Source organism: Hibiscus syriacus, unplaced genomic scaffold (assembly GCF_006381635.1).
Source record: "Hibiscus syriacus cultivar Baekdansim isolate YM2019G1 unplaced genomic scaffold, ASM638163v2 tig00117016_pilon, whole genome shotgun sequence".
Classification (NCBI taxonomy): Eukaryota; Viridiplantae; Streptophyta; class Magnoliopsida; order Malvales; family Malvaceae; genus Hibiscus; species Hibiscus syriacus.
The window spans coordinates 1,616,275-1,640,154 of NW_024063525.1; the positions used below are offsets into that span (position 1 = coordinate 1,616,275).

Consider the following 23,880-nt stretch of genomic DNA (forward strand, 5'->3'; position numbering starts at 1 on the left):
ACTGCCATCACAAGGGGGGGTAGTTATAAAAGTTGTAAAGATGGTCATCAAAACCATGATTGCAAATGTTTTGGTCATTCAAAACCTGTAAAAATGTCGATTGGAAAACATTCATAAGGAGCCGGAGGCGGAGCTCTCTTAGGCCCGGCTCCTGTAAAAAAAAAGTTATGTTCGATAGATTTTTATTTATTAATATTTTAATTCATATAAAAATAAGTATTCAAATTAAAAGCAAGAATTTATTAAATATTTAATCATGTAGGGGTCGAATTAAAGAATAATAATCCAATGTTCTTGATTTTTTTGTCTAAAAACAATTTAGGTCATTGTAAATTTAAATATTAAACAAATTAAATATTATTTTCTGAATTTTAAGTTTAAATATCTAATAAGTCATTATATATCTCTTAAAAAATTCAATATTTTAGTCCATGTCAATTCCTAATCTTAGCTTTGTCCCTGATTATATATATTTTTTTAAAAATTCAATATTTCGACTCCTACCCATTAAATTTTATCATATCCTAGTCAATAGTTTAACATATAAATAGTCATGTAACTATTTTGTAATTTTTAATAGTTAGGGGACTCAACAAAACAATGTCCTATAATTGGAGGACCTTTTGTGTACTTCACCCAAAAAATAAAAAAATATATTATAGGTTGAAAATGACATAAGTAAAGTTTAACTATCTTTTTCCTAAACTTTTATCACCTAAAAAAAGTTATCTTTCTTCAAGTTCTAAGAAGATAAATCTAATCATAAATACTAGTTGTAAGTTACCATTAGAACTAGATTTTGAGATAAACGAAAACTCTTTTTCTATTAGCTTTTTATATTTGAATGGACCTTATTTGTCTCAAGACTTGTACGTAACTTTCATTATCAGTACATTGAATCAGATAAAATGGTGTAAGCTGCAATGTAAAAACTCAAATCTCTTGCTCCGAACATGCATGTTTTATTTAATACACGTGCACAAAAAAGTTGTACAGACAGCTTCACTGGCAGAGCTATGCATACTCCACTCCGCAGTCCATACACGAGACAATTCGATGTTGACGACAACCCCATTCTCGACATAAATACTACGGTGGATGTATAGAGCTACTACACAATACTAACAAAGAAGAGTAGATCTGATATTTTTATTAGTGGGAGAAATGGGGTTGCATCTTATTTCTGATACCAAGTACACAAGCAACAAATAATAATTGCAGCAAGGGTAAGCATACAAATAAAATGAGATTTAGGGGCTAATTAAGCTTGGCACATGCAATCAGGAGCCGGATATGTATATATGGACTGTTTCAGTTTCCTCAACCGCAGCTGCCCTTGTCTATTTTGGTGTCCTTCAACCACTGCCTGACGGAATTCCGACCAAGTCATGTTTTTGTTAAGGAAGAGTTGGCCCAACAAAGCCATGTTTGGCCTGATCGTCTTCATGTTCTCGAACGTTCGATGTCCCATCTGTTCGCATGTCGTTGCCAAACAAAGAAAATCACAGTTACAAAAGCATTGCAGTTGCAGAATTCACTCAAAACTATAGATTTCAAAAGTAAATGAACTTAAAATATGCATGTAAACGCACAAACTATGAAACCATTTATTGACACACTCTACATAATAGACTGCTAATCGTTCCCCATGCATTTTGCCAGAAATACTCACCAACGCATTGTGCATGTTCCCCGGAGAAGCTGAGACAAAGATGTCACTATGCAAACCCACATAGTAATTAACCGCTGCTAACAACGAAGCCTTTCCTTTTATATGGACCCTTTCCTCCGGTGATGCAAGGCTCTTTTTGCTTTCCATCATCGGAAACAGCTCATGTAGAGTGGCAATCCTAGCTTCCCCACCGTATACCTGAAATATATGGCCATTTGATGAATGCATGGTCAAAAAAATGATGTATTTGAAAAAGATTTCTTGCAAAACCAGAATTCCTAAGACGAAGTACCTTGTGGGAAGCAAGATAAAGACGGGTACTATTATCAAAACCTAAAGCTGCTAGCAGCAGTCCGATTTCCTCAGGAGTCAATGGACAACGACCTTGACTTCTCAACTCTTCATCAGTAAACTGAGAATTGAGAACCCTCCCTCCCCAAATCGTTTGTCGGTACTTGGCCAGAGCTAACTTTTCGGCTTTACCCCCACCGAAATCACAGGCCGAATGAGCAGCCATATCCTGCATAGAAACAATGATATCTTTTAATATGCTCAATGGTATTTCAAACTAAATTCTATATATCTAAAAAATGCCACGGATGCAAGGATGTTAATCGACATTACAAGCCAGTTATATACCTTATCAAACCGAAGGTGTACTACTACAAATTTCTGCGGTCTTTGTTTGTCATTTTGATGAGTGTTTCCTGTAAGATCGTCAATGGCAAGTGCTTGACTCTCAGCCGGAGGATACCTGAGGTGATGGACAAGGGCATCTCCGAGTGCACGAATGTGTGGAACAAAAACGAGTGCTTTAAAGTTGACGTTACAACGCAGTTTCTGGATTTCACTTGGCAAGTTGTCAAAAGACAAACGGTGAGAGAATGGAGAAATTGCAGCAATCCCATTGCTGTAAAATTGACAGAACATTTTTATTAGAGTACAGTCAAATCTGCACCATACGCTCACTGGCTGTGAATTTAAACCAATCACACAGCGCACGTTTATGCATAATGTCCCATGACACTAGAGAGTACTTGTATGTGTTTGAAAACTATCAAAAGCATCGAAAATGTGCATACAAATCAAAACGTTCAAGTTGCAACCAACCTTTCAAGTACAGGCAAGACGTTCTCGAGGTACCAGTTTACAGATGCATGAACAGGTGCTCGTTTAATTCTGGTGGCTCGAATAGCAGTGGCATAATACTCTCTTGTGCTCCAAGAGAATTCCTCGGGCAGCTTTTTGACAATCATTACATCATCTTTCAATACATTAATAAAGTGATCCACGTCAAATATATCCATGAATGAGCTGCAGGGAAAACAGTTACTTCAGAAAAAATACGCCTCCTTAAACCAGGGCGAAAACTAATTTCCACTCGGAGTAAGAACTTGAAAGGATGATCTTTTTTTCTACACATAAGTACCTTGAGTCTTGCCAAACCGGATTTACTTCAAGATGTGGGATCACAAGTGTTGCATTTAGTATTTTAGCAACTGCAACAGCATCGCATATCTACGAAGCAAAAAGGAACTTAATATCTTACAATCTGATTGAATGTTTAATCAAGAGACATAGAATTATTGGATGTTTTGTAATTTCCGACTCCTCTAGAATACGTAAAACGAAAATGAGACCTACCCCCATTCTTTGCTGGTTGAGTCCTCCATCAAGAAAGACCTGAAGATATCCTTCAGATTTCAGGGGCAGCGCTGCTCAAAGCAATTGAAGAGCAAAATCCAAGAAAATATAAGTATTGACAATGGAAAAAAAAAGAAAAGAAAAAACTCGAAATAGCATTGCTTAGTACTCACATGGGGCGTTTACGGATTCAAGACATGGTCTCCACCCTTGGTCAGCCAAAGGAGACCAGAGATCAGATGGTTCTCCATTGGACTGAATACAAAACATAGAAGAAAATCAAACAGAAAAATTACAAGTCAATATACAGTCATAAAAGGAAAAGCACAGGGAAGCGCGAAATGCTGCATAATAGACATCCACCCACGCTTTCACGTTGTAAGGCGCTTGTGAGTAAAGGTAAATGTCGAGGTTTCATGACATTAGACTCCTGCAATGAGCACCAAAGGTTAATTACCTTTCCCAAACAAAGCAATACTACAACAAACCAGATAAATTGAAGTTCCGTTTCCTTCCCAAAATATGAGCATTTATCAATCTGACAGTACAAATCAATAGATTAACGGGGGAATTCTGCTCAAATATGTTACCTTTATACTTTTTGTGAATTTTGTGGAGGAAAATGTTTAATTTAATCAAGAGAATAGAAATACTTGGAGAGGCTAAAGAAAATTTACAAGAATGGAAGAAAAACTGAATTGCAGGCCACCATTTTTCAAATTTCCAGTTCAAGCAAATTAACTATATACTACCAAGACAAGGAATTCTAATTTGGGATAATTTTCAATAAAGCAATATGATTACCAGACACTTAGCTGCAAAAGCCTGCCACTTCTCAATAAACTTCTGTCGGCAAAATAAACTTAAAACCAACTCTTGTTTTCCATTTTTAATGAACTGCAAACTTTTCATTGAACAATCTCAAATTTCCCATTTCCATGAATTTTCCACAAAGAAAATTATAACCAATAACTCATTTTCAATAGAATAAGGAAAAGGAAAATTCATCTAAGGAATATATACATGTATGTATGTATAGAGGAACATACCAATAACGTAGAAGAGGAAGCATTGGTGAATGAAGTAAACAAACAAAGCCAAAAAACTGGGAGAAGCAACACAAATAACCCAGCAATTGCTTCTCTTCTAAGAGGCTGATAATAATGATTCTGATGCTGAAACCTCATCCTTTTTCCCATTAAACCTGGAAACCCAGATCTCCAAAACGATCACTTTCCCCAGTTTTCTCTCCTTTCTTTTCTCTTCTTCTTTGTTGTTGTCTTTGATATTGCTTGATAGTGATAACCACAAAAACAAGCAACAAAAACAAAATTTAATCAACAGTCAATATGAAGCTCAACTCAAGCCCCCAATATCACATGAATTCTCTGTAATTTCCTGCTCTTTTCTCACTTTCTCTCACTTTCTGGACACCTGTATTAGCTTCAATAATGGGAAACTGTCCTTTATAAAGAGTCCCTATCAAAAAAACACAAGCCGTATATAAAAGTTTATATATGCATGTGCATATAAAAAGAAAAGAACCAACAAAAAAAGGATAAATTTGTTGTAGGACATTATACATGATAAAATTGGAATCTGTGAAATAAATTTTTAATCTTTTTTCACATTTTTTTCGTTTAAAGGTTTGTGAAAAAAATATGCAGTGTGGTGAGTTGGTGTTTTGATAGACTTTTGATTAAAGTTTCCATCTTTTGATTTTTTGAACGGTGATAAATAATGTGATCAGAAAGCAGACCACCGACACTGATGAAACTGTTGAAGTCTTTAAGGTTTACATATAAATGCGGCTGTAATATCATGATATGGTCCCCAATGTTTCTCTAAATCAAATTTTCAGTTTTGTCTAAAATGGAAGTGAAAACAATAGGGTAAACTATGAGTTTAGCACTCAAAGTATCATTTTTATTCCCTTTTGATCATTCAACTATTATTTTTTCATAATCATATCTAATATTACGTTTTGATTCTATTTTGATCATCTACATTTAAAAGTAATATAATTGCTACTGATGTGGTACATTTTAAGTTTTTCAAATATTGATGTGGAATTCGCTTATAATAGCATTTCAGCATCACTATTAATTTTTTAACGGTAGATGATGAAATTAGAAAAAAAAGATAACATTAGGTATGATTTTCAAAGAAAAAATAGTTGAGTGACCAAAATGAAATAGAAGTAATAATTGGAATACTAAGAGTGTAGTTTACCCTAAAATATGTGATATATTGATGAAAAAGAATATCGTTTTGGCTATCCTCTATCTCCGGGTTTATTTTGTTGTTTAAGAGAGACCCATTCGCTTTCTCTAATAACTAATTCGAAAGAATCATCCTATGATAAAAGTGACATTTCTCGTCTTCCTTACTTTATCATACTTTTAAATGGAATCTTTATTTTCTTGTCTTCCTTATCTTACTTCAATCGTCACATTTATTTTCTTTCTTTTATTTTTAAGATATAAAGAAAAATGGTTTGTTGTTTTAAGGATGTTATGTTATCCAAATTATTATATGTCCAAAGGAACAATTTTTATATTAATTTTCATTCATAAATGTATTGAATACAAATATCATAAAATAAAAATACTTTTAAAATAATAAAGACCCAAATACTAGATATTTGGGGAGTTTAATAATGGGTTACTGAATTTCAGCTTTTAAACATAAATTTTTGTAATGTGGAGCTCACCAAATATTTGTTTCTTGATATGTGATTCTTAATTTTTCTGTTCAAATACAATAGGTGAGGTAGTAGTTTACAACAGTTGGCACAATAAAAAAATGAGATCGTTATAATTGGAGTCTCTTATAATTTAAATGGAGAATTATTAGTTAATTAATTGAAGTCTAAATTAGGAGAAAAAGTGAATTTTACAGTGAAAGAGAAAGAATCTCATTTGATCTTGTCGTAACCGACCTTCGGGTGAACCCGGAATCGGGTTTCGACTTGAATTTAATGTGTTGGAACCACCACCGATTATTTTAGATTAGAATGATCAGATACATTAATTTACCATTTTATCTGATCTGCGTTTTACTAGAAATTTGTCGGATTCGGGAGTTGATTACAATCAAAGAATGATTAGCACCCTTGTATTGCCCTTTCGGTACTAATTTAATTTTCCGGTTGTCTTAATTACGAAAATTAAAATTTAAATTAAAATTTGAAATTCGATCCGAATTACTTACCTTTGATCGATTAAAATTGTCCTAAAAAGCCAAAAATAAAGTTAAATAATAAAATAAGATAAGATAAAAGAATAAATGCAAAGAAATAATATTAGGGTTAGAATAAAATATAAAAAATTAAATTAAATCAAAAAAATAAAATTAAAAAGATTAAATTGGAAAGAATTAAAAATCAAGAATCAATTTGAATTAATTGAAAACTGCAACGAGAAAAATAAAAGTTAGTGGGTTAAATTGTAAAAAATATAAAAATAAAATAAGATAGGCACTAAATTGATTTAATTTAAAATTCTAGGGCAAATTTACAACATGTGGTCAAAATGAATTATGCATCAAAAGTACAAGGACTGTGGAAATAATTTAACTATTTCATAATTGCACAATAGCCCTCCCTATAAATATCCCTCCCTATAAATATCCCTTAAAACAAAAAAAATCATTTTTAACTCATTTCTGAAAATAAAAACCTTCAAAACTCTTTCAAGCTCTCTCCCTCAAAATCGACCGGCCTATAGTCGGTCTCCCTCCCGACGAGATACCACCGCCTCCGGTGGCCGAAAACCTAAAGGCCTACCCCAAAACTTCCTCTTAACATCCCAGACCCAAAACCGACCTCCAAATGCTCAAACAACACCCCTATCAAAGTATATTTAAGAAAAACCTCTCGGGTCTTACCTTTTTTTTGGCGAAGACTGATGGTTTTCCTCCCTTTCGAACCGAGACCAACGCTCAACCTTGATGCCTTTTATATTTTTAGTATTTTTTCTTGTGATTTGCTTGATTGCCTTGTGATATTTGCTGCTTGATATTTCTATTATTTCGATTTTTTTGTGTTGCTTTGATCTTTGTTGTTGTGTTCTTAATGGATTTTAGATTTCTTGTTGTCTTTGGTTTGATGGCTTGGTGGGGTTTATATAACCCCTTCGAAAGTGGTGGTTTCTGAGCATCTCGGGGTATTTCTGAGTATTTTTTGGTTGTTTCTATGTTGTCCATCTTTGACCAAAGATCTCAGATGATTCAGTCTGAGTTGCTTTGATCTTCGGGGTTGTTCATGGTTCTTGTTTGACCATATATCTCGGATGGTTCAGTCCGATCTTCGCGTTTCAAATGCCAAAATATTAGCCGACTGGTAGTCTCGTCGGTGCGTGATTCCCACGCGTTGTCATCGGTGGCTCTCGAGCTTCTGGAACCTTATGGGATTTAATCTTGGTCGTTGGATTGTTTGCAGATCCAACGGTCCAGGATCGACTGCGGTGTGATTCTATTTTAGTTTTAAAAAACCCTAAATCTCTTACGATTCTGGCTATTGATCTCCATATCGATCAAACGACCCTTATTTGTACGGCGCTGGACTTAATGATGAAACCCTAGTGGCCTGGGCTTGCTTCTTGGGCCACTGATTTTCCACCGGGTCTGCTGGGTCAGGCTACCTGGTTGGGTTTCGTTTCTGGACTTGGATCTTTAGACCCCTTTTATTGGATCGAAATTAGACCTAAAAAAAGAAAACCGAAAATAATATTAGTAATAAATAAATAATACTATAAATAATATATAATATGATATAATATAATATAATATAATATGTACTATATATTTATTTAAAAACTATATAACATATATTATATTTTTAAAAAACCATATAATATGTTTTCAAAAATTATATATATTATATATGTTTTCAAAAATATTTTCAAAAACTATACTATATATTATTATATATATTATCATATAAATAAGCCCCTTGAAGTCTTGGATGAAAATGAGTGTCTACAGCTATCCCTCTTTGCCCATTATTGTGTAACAAAAATACGGCAAAGACACAAATTTTCGTTTGGTGCAAATGGACTTGAAAGCAAGGATGTTCCTATGAGGGTTGTCGATCTCTGAGTTTAAAATCCGACTCAATGTTGCAGTCGACTCTTTTATCGAATATCCTCCATCACAGAGTTGAAATTCGACTTAAAAATAGAAGACAACTCCTTTTTGTTGGGACGCATTACGGGTGACTCATTCGTAATGAAGTTGAAATCATGGTTGACCCCTTCGTCGTTAACTCGAGTCGATCTTAGATGTTTCGAGCATGATATCCTTCGGTGTGAAGTTGAAATCTAGTTCAAAATATGAACTAGAAAGTGGCTTCTTGTTGCCAAATCGTAGTCAACCTTGGTCTTTTTCTTTTCTTAAAGATCTTGGTTTAAAATTCAACCAAAAAGTAGTTCCTTGTTACTACCATGCGGTTGATACGCCCTCGAGCTGAATGGAATCAAACTCGAAAGTTTTCGTTGATAGAAAACCTTTCTCGACTTAAGCTATGTTGTAAATTAGGTTGAGTAAATTAGGTTGAGAGATAGTTCCTTATTGATAAATGGCAACCAACTTAGGTATTCTTCTTGACTTAAAGACCTCATTTTAAACTTCAACCGGAAGTAGTTCCTCACTGTTACCATGCGGATAATATGCCCTCGAGCTGAATGGAATCGAACTTGAAAGTTTTCGTTGACAGATAACCCTTCTCACCTTGAGATATGCTGTGAACGATTCCTCTAAATGAATTATGGCTCCCCTTCGCGGGTTTATGCCAGTCATAATTCCTTAGATGACTCCCCTTTGCGGAAAAGCCAAGTGATATATTCTTCGGGTGGTTCCCCTTCGCGGGTCTAAACCAGATGAGATGATATTTAGATGACTCCCCTTCACGGGAAAACCATGTGGTATATTCTTTAGGTGACCCCTCTTTACGAGAAAGCCAAGTGAGGTAGTCTGTCAGCCGAATATCATACATCCTGGAGTTGAAATCTGGCTTGAAAACTTTAACTGGAAACTAGTCACTCGTCTTTAAGTTAAGCTAAACTGAATCTGTTCTGAATTGGCTCTCGAACTAGTCGAACTCGATTTGAAGTTGATTATAAGATCCATCGATCTTTCTATCAGCTAAGTTGGTTGAGGTATAGCTCATCGCCGCTGAGTTAAGTAACTACCATCAATTTTTTTGAAGATGCTTTTGAATTGGGTATCCTTCGTCGTGATGTTGAAACTTGACTCTAAAGTTGCAAAAATTATGTATGCGGAAAATGATAAATGTGATAGTCTTAAGTATGTCTAAGATGTATGCACAATGAATTAGTTCTTGCTTTATTTCTTGGACAAAGTCTCATTCTTTGTCTACTGGTCTTGTCCTTGGAATCGATCATGCCCCAGCACTGATGGCTTCATGGAAAATATGTGACATTTGCTCATTTGTTAGCTCAATCTAGTGATCTTGCACTCTTGATTATATGGATCAATTTTAATCGAGAGATTTTTAAGCGTTCTTTTAGCCTTTGTTTACTTGAGGAAGTAAGACTCTTTTTCATTTTAGTTGATGATCAACTACTGGAACTAGTTGAATCAACATCGTGGTTGACATATCAATATTTAGTGAAAGACCTCCTTACATGGCTTAGAATATCAAACGACAACCTCTACAACTAAGGATGCCTCTTCTAGTATCTGTAAATCTATTTTGATTGTCATGGAAAAAGACCTGCAAACAGGAAGGCATTCTTCCTTGAAATTATATCAAGCAACCTCAGTTCTTCTTGTGAGTTCTCAGCTTCTTGTACTCGCAGAGTACTTTGAATTTCTTGCATGGAAATCTTGGCAACAAATCTTATCTTTACACTAAACATAGTTGAGTTATAAGTATCTCGCTTTCTCCCTTTCACGCTCATTTGGGTTTTCATTATCATCATGGATTGGATTCATGTTGTTTCTCTTTCATATGACTTCCTCAAGTATGACAATAAACTTATGCTTCAGGAGGGACCCGATAGTGAACGAATTTCTTGTCATCACGGGCTAAACTCTTTCATACCAACTCATTGATATAGGTCTCTTGCACCTTAATGGACAACCATCTTCATAGTAAAGAGAGATAATGTGCTATATAAAGAAACCATATGTATTGTTCATACTCACTTTTAAATCATTGGTTAAAATGATTATTTTTGTCCCTTTTTTCTAGTATCACGTCTGGCCATGGATTGTAACACTACCTTCTACTTCGTAGCGTCAAACTCTGTTGATAGGAACCACGTCAAGAGGCACGGGTGGTGGAAAGAGAAGATATTGAAAACCTAGAGATGCCCTACATCGTTTTATGTCCTTCAACCGATTTTTCAAGAAACTATGTCTTGTCTGAGATATATCTCTCTTTTCTTAAAGGTTTGGTATAAAAATGATATCAGAGCAATTGAAACAAAGTATTATCTCACTGAATATCAAATAAAAAAATTCACACAAATTGTTTTCAAAAGTTATAGCCCTTTGACAAGTGTCAAGATCTATGGGGGTATAAGAAGGCAATACGATTTGGTTTTGATTTTCATGATTTTCAAATAGGATGAAACAAAATAGTGCAACTGATGCATTCCACTGTAAGGCCCTTTAGAGAGCATTTCTATCTCAATTCTCAGGAATCTTCCATTTTTTCAAGTTTCATAGACTCCTTAAGAAGAGATAGCACTGAAATATCAATCTAAAAACAAAACTCCTGAGTTCTTTTGTGTAGTAAACTATAACTCTCTTAGTCCACTTTTCATCGAAATTTAATTTCAAATTCACGTTTATTTTAGGCCTTATCCTCTTTCTTTAAATTATACTTTGTTAAACTTGATGTCTTTGCTTTAGATTTTGTTGGGAGATTTATCTCGACACATAGAGACTAATGCCATGATCTGAATGTACTCATGTTCATAAAGTTAAAGAACTTAACATTTCCCATTTATTTTGTGGAAAACCCTTGTTAAAGGATTCAAGTGTCAAAAAGTCTTCGACTTGACAAACTCAAACGAAACTCACTTCATAAAGCTCGAACATTGCTTCAGACATTACCTCCAAAGATTAACAGTCTACTACTTTCAGCGGAGTGCCTTCAGCATTGTTAAAATTATCGTTCATTAATATCACATTAATTATTCGATTTTGAGATTCCCTAAGTTTGTCAGGAATAATCTATTATAGTCTGAGTGTCGGTGGATATCAGAAAACTTCATCTTTAGAGATCAATTCCTAAGAAACTGATCTAAGCCAAATTTGTTTATTTCACCATTCCATTTGTGAAAATTGTATATCATTACAGAACGTCCTTAACAGACATGCAAAAGTTGGTCTTGCAATGTCATGCATCAAAGATGCCCCATCTTGTCTACTTCCAAACTTGTACGCGTGAGAAAAACATTTTTTCTTTTTTCGGGTAAAAGATATGGATCTTTTTTATTATTATTAAAGGAATTTAATCTTGGCATATGTAAAAAGGCTATAACCTCATTTCTCAAAATGTGCATTTTATTATACTTGATATTCATTGAATTTCAAACAATTATCTATTACTCAAAGATATGTCCTTTTTTTTAAAAAAAAAGTTCAAACATATAAAAGATAAATTCAAGCAAGACATTATTTCCTAGGCAACACAACTCTATGGTAATAGTGATGATCTCCTCTTGTCCCATCCCAAGATACCCCGTTCCTCGATTACTACATTCACTTTTCAGATGCATTTCTAGTTGCACAAACATCCACTTAGTGTCCTTGCTTTCATCATAAAATTCCAGTTCTTTTTATCCATCATTAGCTGGATCAAGGCTTTAAATTCAGAACATTCTGCACCTCATGTCCTTCTTCATTGTGATAACAACAATGGTTACCACCTTCATATTCCGGTGTGCTAGAATGTGGTGCAAGAAATCATACCCTTACCATCTGCCTTCATACCCAGGCCAGAGGAGACTTTACTTTAGAAACACTTGTTTTAACTCTCTTGCCCCTCTCTTTGATGATTGCATTAACCCCACTTTCTTGGTGGTTAGTTAGAGGGTTTTGTGCAACGTTAGGTGATTATGAATTATTAAAATGAATCCAGTTCCAGTTGTGCATCCTTTGAATGATCCTCTTAAATGCAAGGCAGTTTTCAATAGCATGCTCCAAGACACCACTATTATACTCACAATGTGCATTTTCATTATACCACTTGGGGTATGGGGGCTTTAGTGGTTCTATTGGGTATGGTAAAACCACATATGTATCGAAAAGTTGCTGGTAGAGTTCCTTGTATGTCAGTTGGTTTTAACTTGGAGATCGTAACACTATTGTTGGTACTAAAGGTGTTGATGTTGTTGATCTCTCATTTTTTTCTTCTTCATGGGAGGTCTCCTACTTGATTAACCCCCATCTATCTTACCTTGTTTAATGGTCGTCTCGGTCATCTCTCCGACCATAATCAGATCAGATAAATTTCCAAATTAATTACAACCAGATGCCCGAAGAAAGAAGTCTCCAAAGTATGTACGAAGAGCTTCCTTGTTTCTTTTTCATCCAAAGGAGAATGAACTTGCACAGTTAAATGCCTTTATCATTGTGAATACTGTCTGAAGCTTTCATTATGTTTCTTCTCCATACTTTGTAGCATGACACGATCTGGCCTCATGTTGTTTACATGATTGTATTGTTCTAAGACAAATTTGGTAGGATCTTTCCATGTTCTGGTGTGCGAACGGTTCAGCTGATTATACCACTGGATGGCAGAACCTGACAGACTCTCCTGAAAGTAGTGAATTAGGAGCTGATCATTTCTTACGTATCCTGTCATCTTTCGACATAACATGGTAATGTGAGCTGAAGGGCAGCTGTTCCCATCGTATTTCTCAAAATCTAGGACTTTAAACTTAAGATGAATAATTAAATATGGGACTAAGCTTAGTTCCAGAGCATCAACTCTGTAATAATTATATTTTCTCTTAATTGTATTCATTTGATCTTCCAACACCTTAATTTTCTCCTGCATCTTTTGCAGCCGATGAAGCTTGTGCTTTTACAGCATATGAAGCTTGTGTTTTTGCAGCATATGAGTCTCCTTAAGTCCTGATAAGGTTCTAGGTAAGATAATTAGCTTTGGGGTAGGTGATACAGTCCCCCTTCAGATGCCCCTGCCCAGGAGCATTCGTTTGATTTAGGCCAGACAACCTTGCAATAATATGATCAACTAATGACTCTTGGTTCCAGCATTTGTTCCTTTTTTATGAGACATTTTCTGATAGTTAATGTGAATGTAAAGAAATGAAAAGAAAAAGGAAAATGAAAAAATATGCAGGAAAGCATGATGCATGAAGTTTTCAAGGCACTGATCTAAAAAACGTGTATTTATTACAAATAATATTTATTGGGACAAAAGTGTTATTTCTAAGAGACCAAAAGAACTCAAATATATATTTTAGATAGGTCCTCTAGACCCCGAATGACTTCTAATAGATTGAAAAGTCTTCTTGCTTCATCTGTCACTAGTTAAATACCTTTTCGAACCGCTCCAGCTTCTCTTGCCAAGTCATATAGGTGACGAGCTACTTTTTGTACCTTCTCTAAAAAGTCTTGAATAACTACATCTCTAGCTTTCACCTTTTTTGAGCCTGCTCCCAATGAAAATGCCACTGAAGTCCTCTATCAAAAGGAACTATCTGGAGCTCATTTGTCTACTTCTTGAATTTGTCTACAATGACCTCCAACTCAACTATAGTTCTACTATCATGTTCTTGATACTTTTGAATGGACCTTTCCAAATCAGCTACCTTGGTTTTCAATCGTTTGTTATGGTGTTGGCTTTCTAACAAACATCTTTGAGAAGTCTTTAACTGCTCTTTTAATGTTTTTTTTCATCTTGTTCCTTGAACTTTCTTTTCAGGCTACTAACTTCACCTTTTCAGTACTCGGAAGACCTTTTAAGCTGGAATTGCTATAAACTTGCTCTTGATACCCTTTTCTAAATTCTTCCAACTCAAAGCATATTTTCTTATATTCCTTTTCTAACCTGTCTACTCGATCCTTTTGAGTATAGGCATCTAACTTCCATTGGAATTTTTTTAGCTTTGATTTCCCTTAGTCTTTGTTTCACCTCCTCCTTTCAGCTTTGAATTCCTTCTTTTGTATCTCTAATTCAGAAGGAACATGCTTAAGATATTTTTCCATGGTCCGAGTATCTTCATGATCTGGTATAGGAATGATGTCACTCTTCTTTAGCTTCCTCCATTCTATATAATCTGGAGTAAGCATGTCTTTAGCAGCTACAACATCTGTACGAAATATCTTCTTCTATGACTCAGCTACATCTTTGACCTTCTTGTAGTTGTCTTCATGGTATGCAAACTCTGATCCAAATATATCACGTGTAACTAGGACAAACCGATGTACCCCATACTGCCGAAGTACGAAAAGTGGAGAATAACCAACTCCTGGTCATAACCCAAGTAACATTACCATTCCTGAGTCACTGCACTGGTAAAGAATGCAACTACAAGTTAACCAAGGAGCTCTTCATACGACGTCTTTATCTACGACGTCTTTATCTTGAAGGTGCATGAATACCTTTACCCATTTCTCCTTCGAAATGTCTTCTTGACACTTTTGTGTAAGGAATTCCTCCAAATGAGACTAAGTGGTGTTGAATCGGTGATAAGATAACCTATCAGTCTTCTAGAAATATATATAGATCCAAACCTGAAGAAGTTGTGTGCACCCTATAAATTGTCCTCCACCAGCCTTTTTACAATGGTTTAGTGAACAAAAAGTTTCAGCTAAGATTGTTGGAGCAGGGTTTACATACTTAGGTAATTATTCGAACAGTTCTACCACAACTGCCTCAATGTATCCCAAAGTTTTTAAGAATATAACAAAGCCATAGATACCCAGTGCGAAAGGTCAATCATATTTCATTCATCAGGATGATTCTTCATTAATTGTTTGATGTGAGTCTAAGCAATTCCTTCTCCATTACCTTTGTGCTGATTCGGTCAATTGCCCACTTTTCATCTACCCCTGCAACCTTTGCCAACCCATTCTTGAAAGGATGACCTTTGATATATTTGGTGTAGACCCAGTTCATTCTGATTTTTTCACAATGTAATAGGATATTGTATTCCTCAATTGTGGGCAACATGTCTTCTTGGTTGAATGTAAAGCAGATGTACCCCGAATTCTAAAATTACACTAAGGCTCGAATAAAAAATTCATCAATCTTGACATAGAACAGATGTGTGATATCACCGTACCGCTGGTAGAATATTTTTTATGTCATTTTTCCAGCTGTCCCAAATGCTCTGCAATTATTGATTATTGTTATGTTTAAGGCTGAAAGAAGCATAGCCAACCAGATCTGACACATAGTTACTTTGCAGATTGTTTCCTTTTTCCTTACAAGTCTTCTATGACCATAGCCGGACCTCTGCATTTTTCACCTCTTGCATTACAACCCCTTTATCCATTAATGCAAATTATTCGAGTTTTAACGAACACTTTTTGCGGATCAACACCTCTTTAAATAATGAAAATGATATTAATAAAAGAAAAAAGTGAATGGAAACAAGTTAGTTAGATAAGAATAGTAATCAAAATAATAATAATGAAAATAAAAATTCATACCCCACATGATATTTACCCCACATGTTTTTTCCTACCCGAATATGATTTCTATCATACATGTTAATTTTCTAAACAAATCCTAAATGCATATATCTCTAATTCACATGATTTTAAAACAAGAAATAAATCAGGCATCCTAGGTTTTTGAAATGAAGTTTTAGGGTGAGCTTTAATTCCCTTTAGTCACTTGGTTTAGGTTCTAAAAAATGGTACCCGAGTTCTCCTTGCTGGTGCCCCCGTGGGCTTGCCAGACCCTCAGTTCTAAGCCCATTACAAGCTTATGTGGACCGAGTTAAACTCGAGAGGACATATTCCCTTATGATTGTACAGAGAATAAATTCACACGAAGACATAAGGTATATGAATCCTGAAGGTTACTTGTTAGGCCTATACGGAGAATAAATTCCCACGAAGGCGTTTCTTTCATCTCCACTTATGAAATGGTTTGGAGCTCGGGTATAGAGCATGAGATGATTTTTTGAAAAGCTGAAATCACTAAAAAAACATCAGTATCACTATTTATTTGAAAAATAATAATAAAAGGTAAATAATAAGGATCGAAAAGATAAATTAAAATTTAAACTTACAATTTTTGCTTGACTCAATTACATGTCCCCAGCATAGTCGCCAAGCTATCGTAAACGACCTTCGGCTGGGCCCGGAATCGAGTTTCGACTTGAATTTAATGTGTTGGAGCCGCCACCGATCATTTAAGATTAGGTTGATCGGATACCTTAATATACAATTTTACCTGATTTGTGTTTTACTAGAAATTTATCAGATTCGGGAGTCATTTACAGTCAAGGAAGGATTAACACCCTTGTACTGCCCTTTCGATACTAATTTAATTTCCCGGTTGTCTTAATTACGAAAATTAAAAGTTAAATTAAAATTTTAAATTTGATCCGAATTACTTACCTTTGATCGATTAAAATTGTCCTAAAAAAGTCAAAAATAAATATAAATAATAAAATAAATCAAGATAAAAGAATAAATACAAAGAAATAATATTAGGGTTAGAATAAAAATATAAATTAAATTAAATAAAAAATAAATTAAATTAAAAAATTAAATTAAAAAGATTAAATTAGAAAGAATTAAAATCAAGAATAAAATTGAATTATTTGAAAACTGCAAGGAGAAAAATAAAATTTAGTGGGTTAAATTGAAAAAAATAAAAATAAATTAAAATAGGGACTGAATTGAATTAATTTAAAAATTCAGGGCAAATTTACAACAAGTGACCAAAATGAATTACACATCAAAAGTGTAGGGACTGCAAAAATAATTATACTATTTCATAATTACATAATGGCCCTCCCTATAAATAACCCTTAAAACCCAAAAAAAAATCATTTTAACCCATTTCTAAAAATAAAAACCTTCAAAACTATCTCCCTCAAAATCGATGGGCCTATAGGAGGCCACCCTCTCGACGAGACACATCACTTGGATCGTCACTCACGCCACCGCCTTCGATGACCGAAAACCCAAAGGCCTACCCAAAGTTTTCTATTAACATTCTGGACCCAAAACCGACCTCCAAACGCTTAAACAACACCCCTATCAAAGTAAATCTAAGAAAAACCTCTCGAGTCTTACATTTGTTCGACGACGACTGACGATTTTCCTCCTTTTCGAACCAAGACCAACGCTCAACCTTGATGCCTTTTATAATTTTAGTGTTTTTTCTTGTGATTTTCTTGATTGCCTTGTGATATTTGCTGCTCAATATTTATGGTATTTCAATTTTTTGTGTTACTTCGATCTTTGTTGTTGTGTACTTGATGGATTTTTTATTTCTTTTTATCTTTGGTTCAATGGCTTGGTGGGGTTTATATAACCCCTTCGATAGTGGTGGTTTCTGAGCATCTCGGGGTATTTCTGTGTATTTTGGGGTTATTTCTCGGTTGTTCGTGTTTGACCAGAGATCTCAAATGGTTTAGTCCGTGTTGCTATGATCTTTGGGGTTGTTCGTGGTTCATGTTTGATTGGAGATCTAGGATGGTTTAGTCAAATCTTTGCTTTTCAAAAGCTAAAATCTCGACCAACTAGTAGTCTCGTCGACGCGTGATTCCCACGCGCTGTCATCGGTGGCTCTCGAGCTTCTAGAACCTTCAGGGATTTGATCTTAGCTGTTGGATTGGTTGCAGATCCAATGGTCCAGGATCGGCTGTGATGTGATGATATTTTAGGGTTAAAAAACCTAGCTCTCTTACGATTTTGGCCGTTAATCTCCATATCGATCTAACGACCCTTATTTGTGCGACGTTGAACTTAATGATGAAACCCTAGTGGCCTGGGCTTGCTTCTTGGGCCTCTGAAATTCCACCGGGTCTATTGGGTCAGGCTACCTCGTTAGGCTCTATTTTTGGACTAAGATCTTTGGACCCCTTTTATTTGGATTGACTTGGACCTAAAAAAAAGAAAACCATAATATAATATAATATAATATAATATAATATAATATAATATAATATAATATAATATAATATAATATAATAATATAATATAATATAATATAATATAATATAATATAATATAATAATATAATATAATATAATATAATATAATATAATATAATAATATAATATAATATAATATAATATAATATAATATATATAATATAATATATATATATAATATAATATAATATAATATAATATAATATAATATAATATATAATATAATATAATATAATATATATAATATAATATATAATATAATATAATATAATATATAATATATAATATAATATAATATAATATAATATAATATAATATAATATAATATAATATAATATAATATAATATATAATATAATATAATATAATATAATATATATATAAATATATAATATAATATAATATAATATAATATATAATATAATATAATATAATATATATAATATAATATAATATAATATAATATAATATAATATATAATATAATATAATATATATAATATAATATAATAATATATATAATAAATATAATATAATATAATATATATATAATATAATATAATATAATATAATATAATATAATATATAATATAATATAATATAATATAATATATATAATAATATAACATAATATATATTTATTTAAAAACTATATAACATATTTTATATTTTTAAAAACTATATAATATGTTTTCAAAAATTATATATATTATATATATTTTCAAAAACCGTTTTAAAAATTATATATATATATATATATATATTCAAAATATGTTTTCAAATCTATATTTATATACTTTTTTAAAAACTGTTTTTTTAAACTATATATTATATGTTTTCAAAACTGTTTTTTTTTAAACTATATATTATTTCAAAAATATTTTCAAAAACTATACTATATATTATTATATATATTATCATATAAATAAGCCCCTTAAAGTTCCGGACGATGGATGTCTACATATCTAAAGGAATCATATTATATACTTTAAATGTCTAATAAACATGTGGTCATTCATTCATATGATGATGTATAATGGCTTCAAAGTTGAGCCTTATACGTGGTTTCATCAAGTACATTATGTAAGCCTTTAAGCGGGATCCCACTAGAGTGGTAGAAGGTATAATATTTGTCTCTCACTTGATTAGAAGAACATTATATATCGACACAATTTGAGATACTAAATCACTATTTTAGTTATATTTATTTATAAGATTACACTATGCCCTTGAAAAAATGAGTAAATTTTCTTATGCTTTGATTTTATTATTTCTCATTATTGAATTGATCCGTAACTTCACCCAATTTAGAAGTCTTTTTGTGAGGTTGTGCGGAACATATTCATTTTCATGAACATTAAGCTTCATGCATATGATTTAATTTCTCTTGATCACATAGAATATTCATTTTTTAGAGGGTCTTTAGTCCTCTTGATCACAAGGAATACTCATATTTTGTGTTTTGAAATGGCATATAATTGCAAAGTTTAAGTAATACCATTTATATTTTCTTTTTCAAAACATTCTTAAATAGCGACACGGAAATGTTTTTAGGCATTTTATATAACAGTATCCTTGCTTTTTTTTCTTTCTTTTTTTTAAGTACACTTTCAAAACATTCTTGAATAGCGACACGGAAATGTTTTTCTTTTTTTAAGTATCCTCTCTTTTTTTCTTTCTTTTTTTTCCGATTATATGATGTTATTTTGTTATGTCTCATAATTATTAACAATTATAAAATGATCTTTTTACAACTATAGAAATAGTTTGTTGAGTTTCTGACCATTAAAAGTTACAAAAGGGTCACCTAACTAATTATGCGTTCTAAACTTATCATTTTTCGTTAAAAAATTGGCAATCGTTTGAGCTAGACGTTAATATATTGACTGAGATATGATAAAATATGATCATAGAATTGTTTGAATTATATTTTGTAGGTTGACTCTATGTTTACATTCTATCTTCGAACCAATATTTTAAACATTATGTCGTTGAGTTAATGCTTGAAAATAATGGTAGTACCAATAGATATCATTAAATATGATTTTATCATATTCAAGTCAACAAACTAACATCAAACTCACATGTCCATAAATTTTCTAATGAAAAATGAAAAGTTTGAAACATATGAATAGTCAGACGACCTTTTTATCACTTTTAATAGTAAGTGGACTCAATAAACCATCGATTTATATTCGAGAAATCATTTTATAACTTTTAATAGTTAGAAGACTTAACAAAACAACAGACTATAACAAAAGTACCATTTGTGTACTTTACCCTTTTCTTTTGTTTCACTTTTGAGTTGTATTAAACTTTGCATTTAGGTGGTGTTTGATTCGCTGGAATGTTTATGAGGGAATTGGAATCTGTGAAGGAATTGAAATCTGAAATCTGTTTGGTTGGCAGGAAATTGAATTGGAATCCAATTCCATATTCTATTTGGTTCGCAGACATGTCAGATGAATTTGATTTCAGTAATGTAAACTAACAAAATTGCCCTCCTTATTTTTTTGCTTAATTTTAGTTTGTTTTATAACTTACATATAACAATATATTATAAAAATTTAAAAAATATTAAATTTTTATTTTATTGATTGATTATTCATTTCAATAAATTATAAAAATTATACTAATAAACATCATAAGTTAAAATAATCCCAATTAGGGAAGGCCATGTGTCGGGTTGGGTCGGGTTTTTGGTCCACCCGAGACCCGACCCGACCAAAATAAAGTTTCACCCGACCCGAATATATGAATTAGAAAATCAACCCGACCCGAAATAATAAAAAAATATTTTTATTCAATAAAAACAGTGACTTAATTGAAAAAAAATATATATAGAGGGGTATTATTGTAATTATTCCTAAATATATAAGGTAAAATTATATATTTTTTTCGGGTCGGGTCAGGTATTTTTCACCATAAACCCGAACCCGACCCGAATATCACACTAAAAAAACCCAACCCAACCCGACCCGACCCGAACCCTACCCGAATATCACACTTACAAAAACCCGACCCGACCCGACCCGAATATTAAACTTTAAAAAACCCGACCTGAACTTGATTTTTTTTTTAAATCCGACCGATCCCGAATTTTTTTAAAAAAAATCCGACCCGAATACCAAAAGATTGATGAGAGTAGTATGGTCAAATTTTACATTCCCTCTAAAGATACTCATTTTTTCATTTGAATATTATTTATATTATTATTATTATAATAATAATTATTATTATTATTTTATTATTAATAAATATTATTACAGGCCCAATCCAGACTGGACCGGCCCATTTACAAAAGACCCAACTGGCCCAAACCTAATAGAAACCCTAAAACCCATTTAGGGTTTGATCTCAGCTTCAGCCATCGCTCATATCTCAGCCGTTGGATCAGATCTTGATCCAACGGTCCAAGGACCTCCAGATGCAAACCCTAGGGACCACGCGGCCGCCGTTCGTCAGCCTCTGCTACCACGCTGCCACGATGCCAACCGAAGGATCCAGAAGGCCTAGCCATAGCCACACACGTCGCCTTCAACGGTGAGTCACCACTGGAAGTTCGGTGACTCACCAAGCTTCAATCTTTTACCCAGTCCGAAGAAGATATCGACGAGGCTTATAAAAGCCGACCACCTGCAAACAAGAGAAAGACAGAGGGCCAGAACAGAGAACCAAAAAAATAGAGAAAAGGAGACAGAGAGAATACATCAACCAAACCATCAAAAGATCGAAACAAAAATTAAGAGAAGCCTTACCGAAGAAGCTGCGACGCCACCGGAGTTCATAGGTCGCCGTAGAAGCAAAATACCGAAGGTAGTTTTCTTAGATCTAGGCAAATATGGGACGTTTTAAGGAAAACTAAGGTCAAAGTTGAACGTAGATCACTCGGATCTATCGTTCGGGAGGTTTTTATTTTTTTCGGCCACCAGAAGCGGTGGCCGGAGCTGAGGTTATCGACGGCACAAGGCTACCGACATATGATCGCCTTCCCTCCGATGAGGGAAGTTAGAGAGAGGCGAGAGAGTTTAAAAACTCTTTCAGAAAGAGAGAAGAAGAAGAGAAAAAATGAGGATGCTGGCCCTTCGGGCCAGCCGTTTAGGGAAATATATATCCCTTCCCGAACGACGTCGTTTTGGGAAGGGGTATATGCGTAATGTATATATGTGGACAAACCTCGTCCGCAGTCCCTCGAATTTGTAATTTTATAATTTAGTCACTAAATCAGTTTATGATCCTTTTAATCTGGTTTAATAATTTTAATTTTATTTATTTTAGTCCTTTACATAATAATATATATTTTAATTAAAATAACCAATTTAGTCCTCGTAACTTTATTAATTAATATTTTAAACCCCGAATAACATGTTTTAATTTCTTTTAATTTGATATACGAATTTGATATAATTTTAATCTAGTCACTAAATTAATAAAAGGGTAGAATAACATATTTAGCCACTGAAATTTTAAATAATTAATTATGAATTAGGTATTTAATTCTATTAGGTTATAATTTAGTCACTAATTTCAATTTTTATTTATTTTTTACAAGTTTTATTTATTTTAAATATATAGTTTTAATTTTGTTCATTGTTTAGTTATATGTTAATTTTATATGTTTACTTTTAATTATTATTACTATTATTATTATTATTTAGCCATAAATATATATATATATATTTTATTTATTAAAATTTTATTTAATTACTTTTAACTTATTTTAATCCTGTTTTAATATTTATTTATTTTTCAATATTAAGAAAGTGCAGTCTTAAAACAACTGGATGTCCATTTTCTGATATTTTTAAATTAATAAATATCCTATTTTATAAATTATATATTAATTGTTTTAATTATTTATTTATTTTTTAATATCGAAGAAAAGAGCTGTCTTAAGGCACCTAGAAGTCATTTTCTGATATTTCTAAATAAATAAATATTTTATTTATAAATATATATAAATTAATATTTTTTTTTCATAATTATAATTTTGAAATAATAGGATTATAAATTAAATATATTTTGAATTTTTAAATTTCTAATAATAGATACAATTTATAATTAAAAAGTACCAATTTTGGGCGTTATAGGGGTGCTAATCCTTTCCTAAACGTAACCGACCACGAATCCCTTTTTATTATTAAAAAGAACGAATTTTTGATTAAAACGCAGATCAGTTTATCTTTTAATCGATGTTTTCTTAAAAACTCTTTTAAAGGATGATTTTTAGGTATTCGACCTACCTGACCCAAAAGGTTGATGGCGACTCCCAAATTATTTTAAAAACATTTATTCACATCACTTTTCCTGCCAAGTAAAAAATTCGTGCCCGGACGAAAACCGGTTACGACAGTTTGGCGACTGTGCTGGGGATAAGTCAAGCTTTTAAAATCAATTATAAATTGTCTCTATTAATTATAAATTAAAAATTCATATATTTA

At 32.8% G+C, this 23,880-nt stretch overlaps 1 protein-coding gene across 1 annotated transcript; it reads right to left on the reverse strand.

The window, feature by feature from the left end:
* Positions 1 to 962: 962 nt before the first annotated feature.
* LOC120195541 (O-fucosyltransferase 39-like) lies at positions 963 to 4,770 on the reverse strand. Its single transcript, XM_039197539.1, has 10 exons — positions 4,366 to 4,770; positions 3,684 to 3,746; positions 3,490 to 3,571; positions 3,317 to 3,387; positions 3,102 to 3,190; positions 2,783 to 2,986; positions 2,312 to 2,582; positions 1,965 to 2,192; positions 1,673 to 1,870; positions 963 to 1,471 (listed from the first exon to the last, which is right to left on the reverse strand). The coding sequence occupies exons 1-10, from the start codon at positions 4,513 to 4,515 to the stop codon at positions 1,262 to 1,264; spliced, it is 1,566 nt and encodes a 521-aa protein (XP_039053470.1). The 5' UTR covers positions 4,516 to 4,770; the 3' UTR covers positions 963 to 1,261.
* Between the last annotated feature and the right edge of the window lie 19,110 nt (positions 4,771 to 23,880).

Excerpts from the sequence above, each read along its gene's own strand:
- LOC120195541 (XM_039197539.1), bottom strand. The coding sequence starts at position 4,515 with ATGGGAAAAAGGATGAGGTTTCAGCATCAGAATCATTATTATCAGCCT. Across the intron at positions 3,572-3,683 it reads GCGCCTTACAACGTGAAAGC|TCCAATGGAGAACCATCTGA; the intron begins GTGGGTGGATGT and ends TTTTGTATTCAG. Across the intron at positions 2,987-3,101 it reads CCGGTTTGGCAAGACTCAAG|CTCATTCATGGATATATTTG; the intron begins GTACTTATGTGT and ends TTTTCCCTGCAG.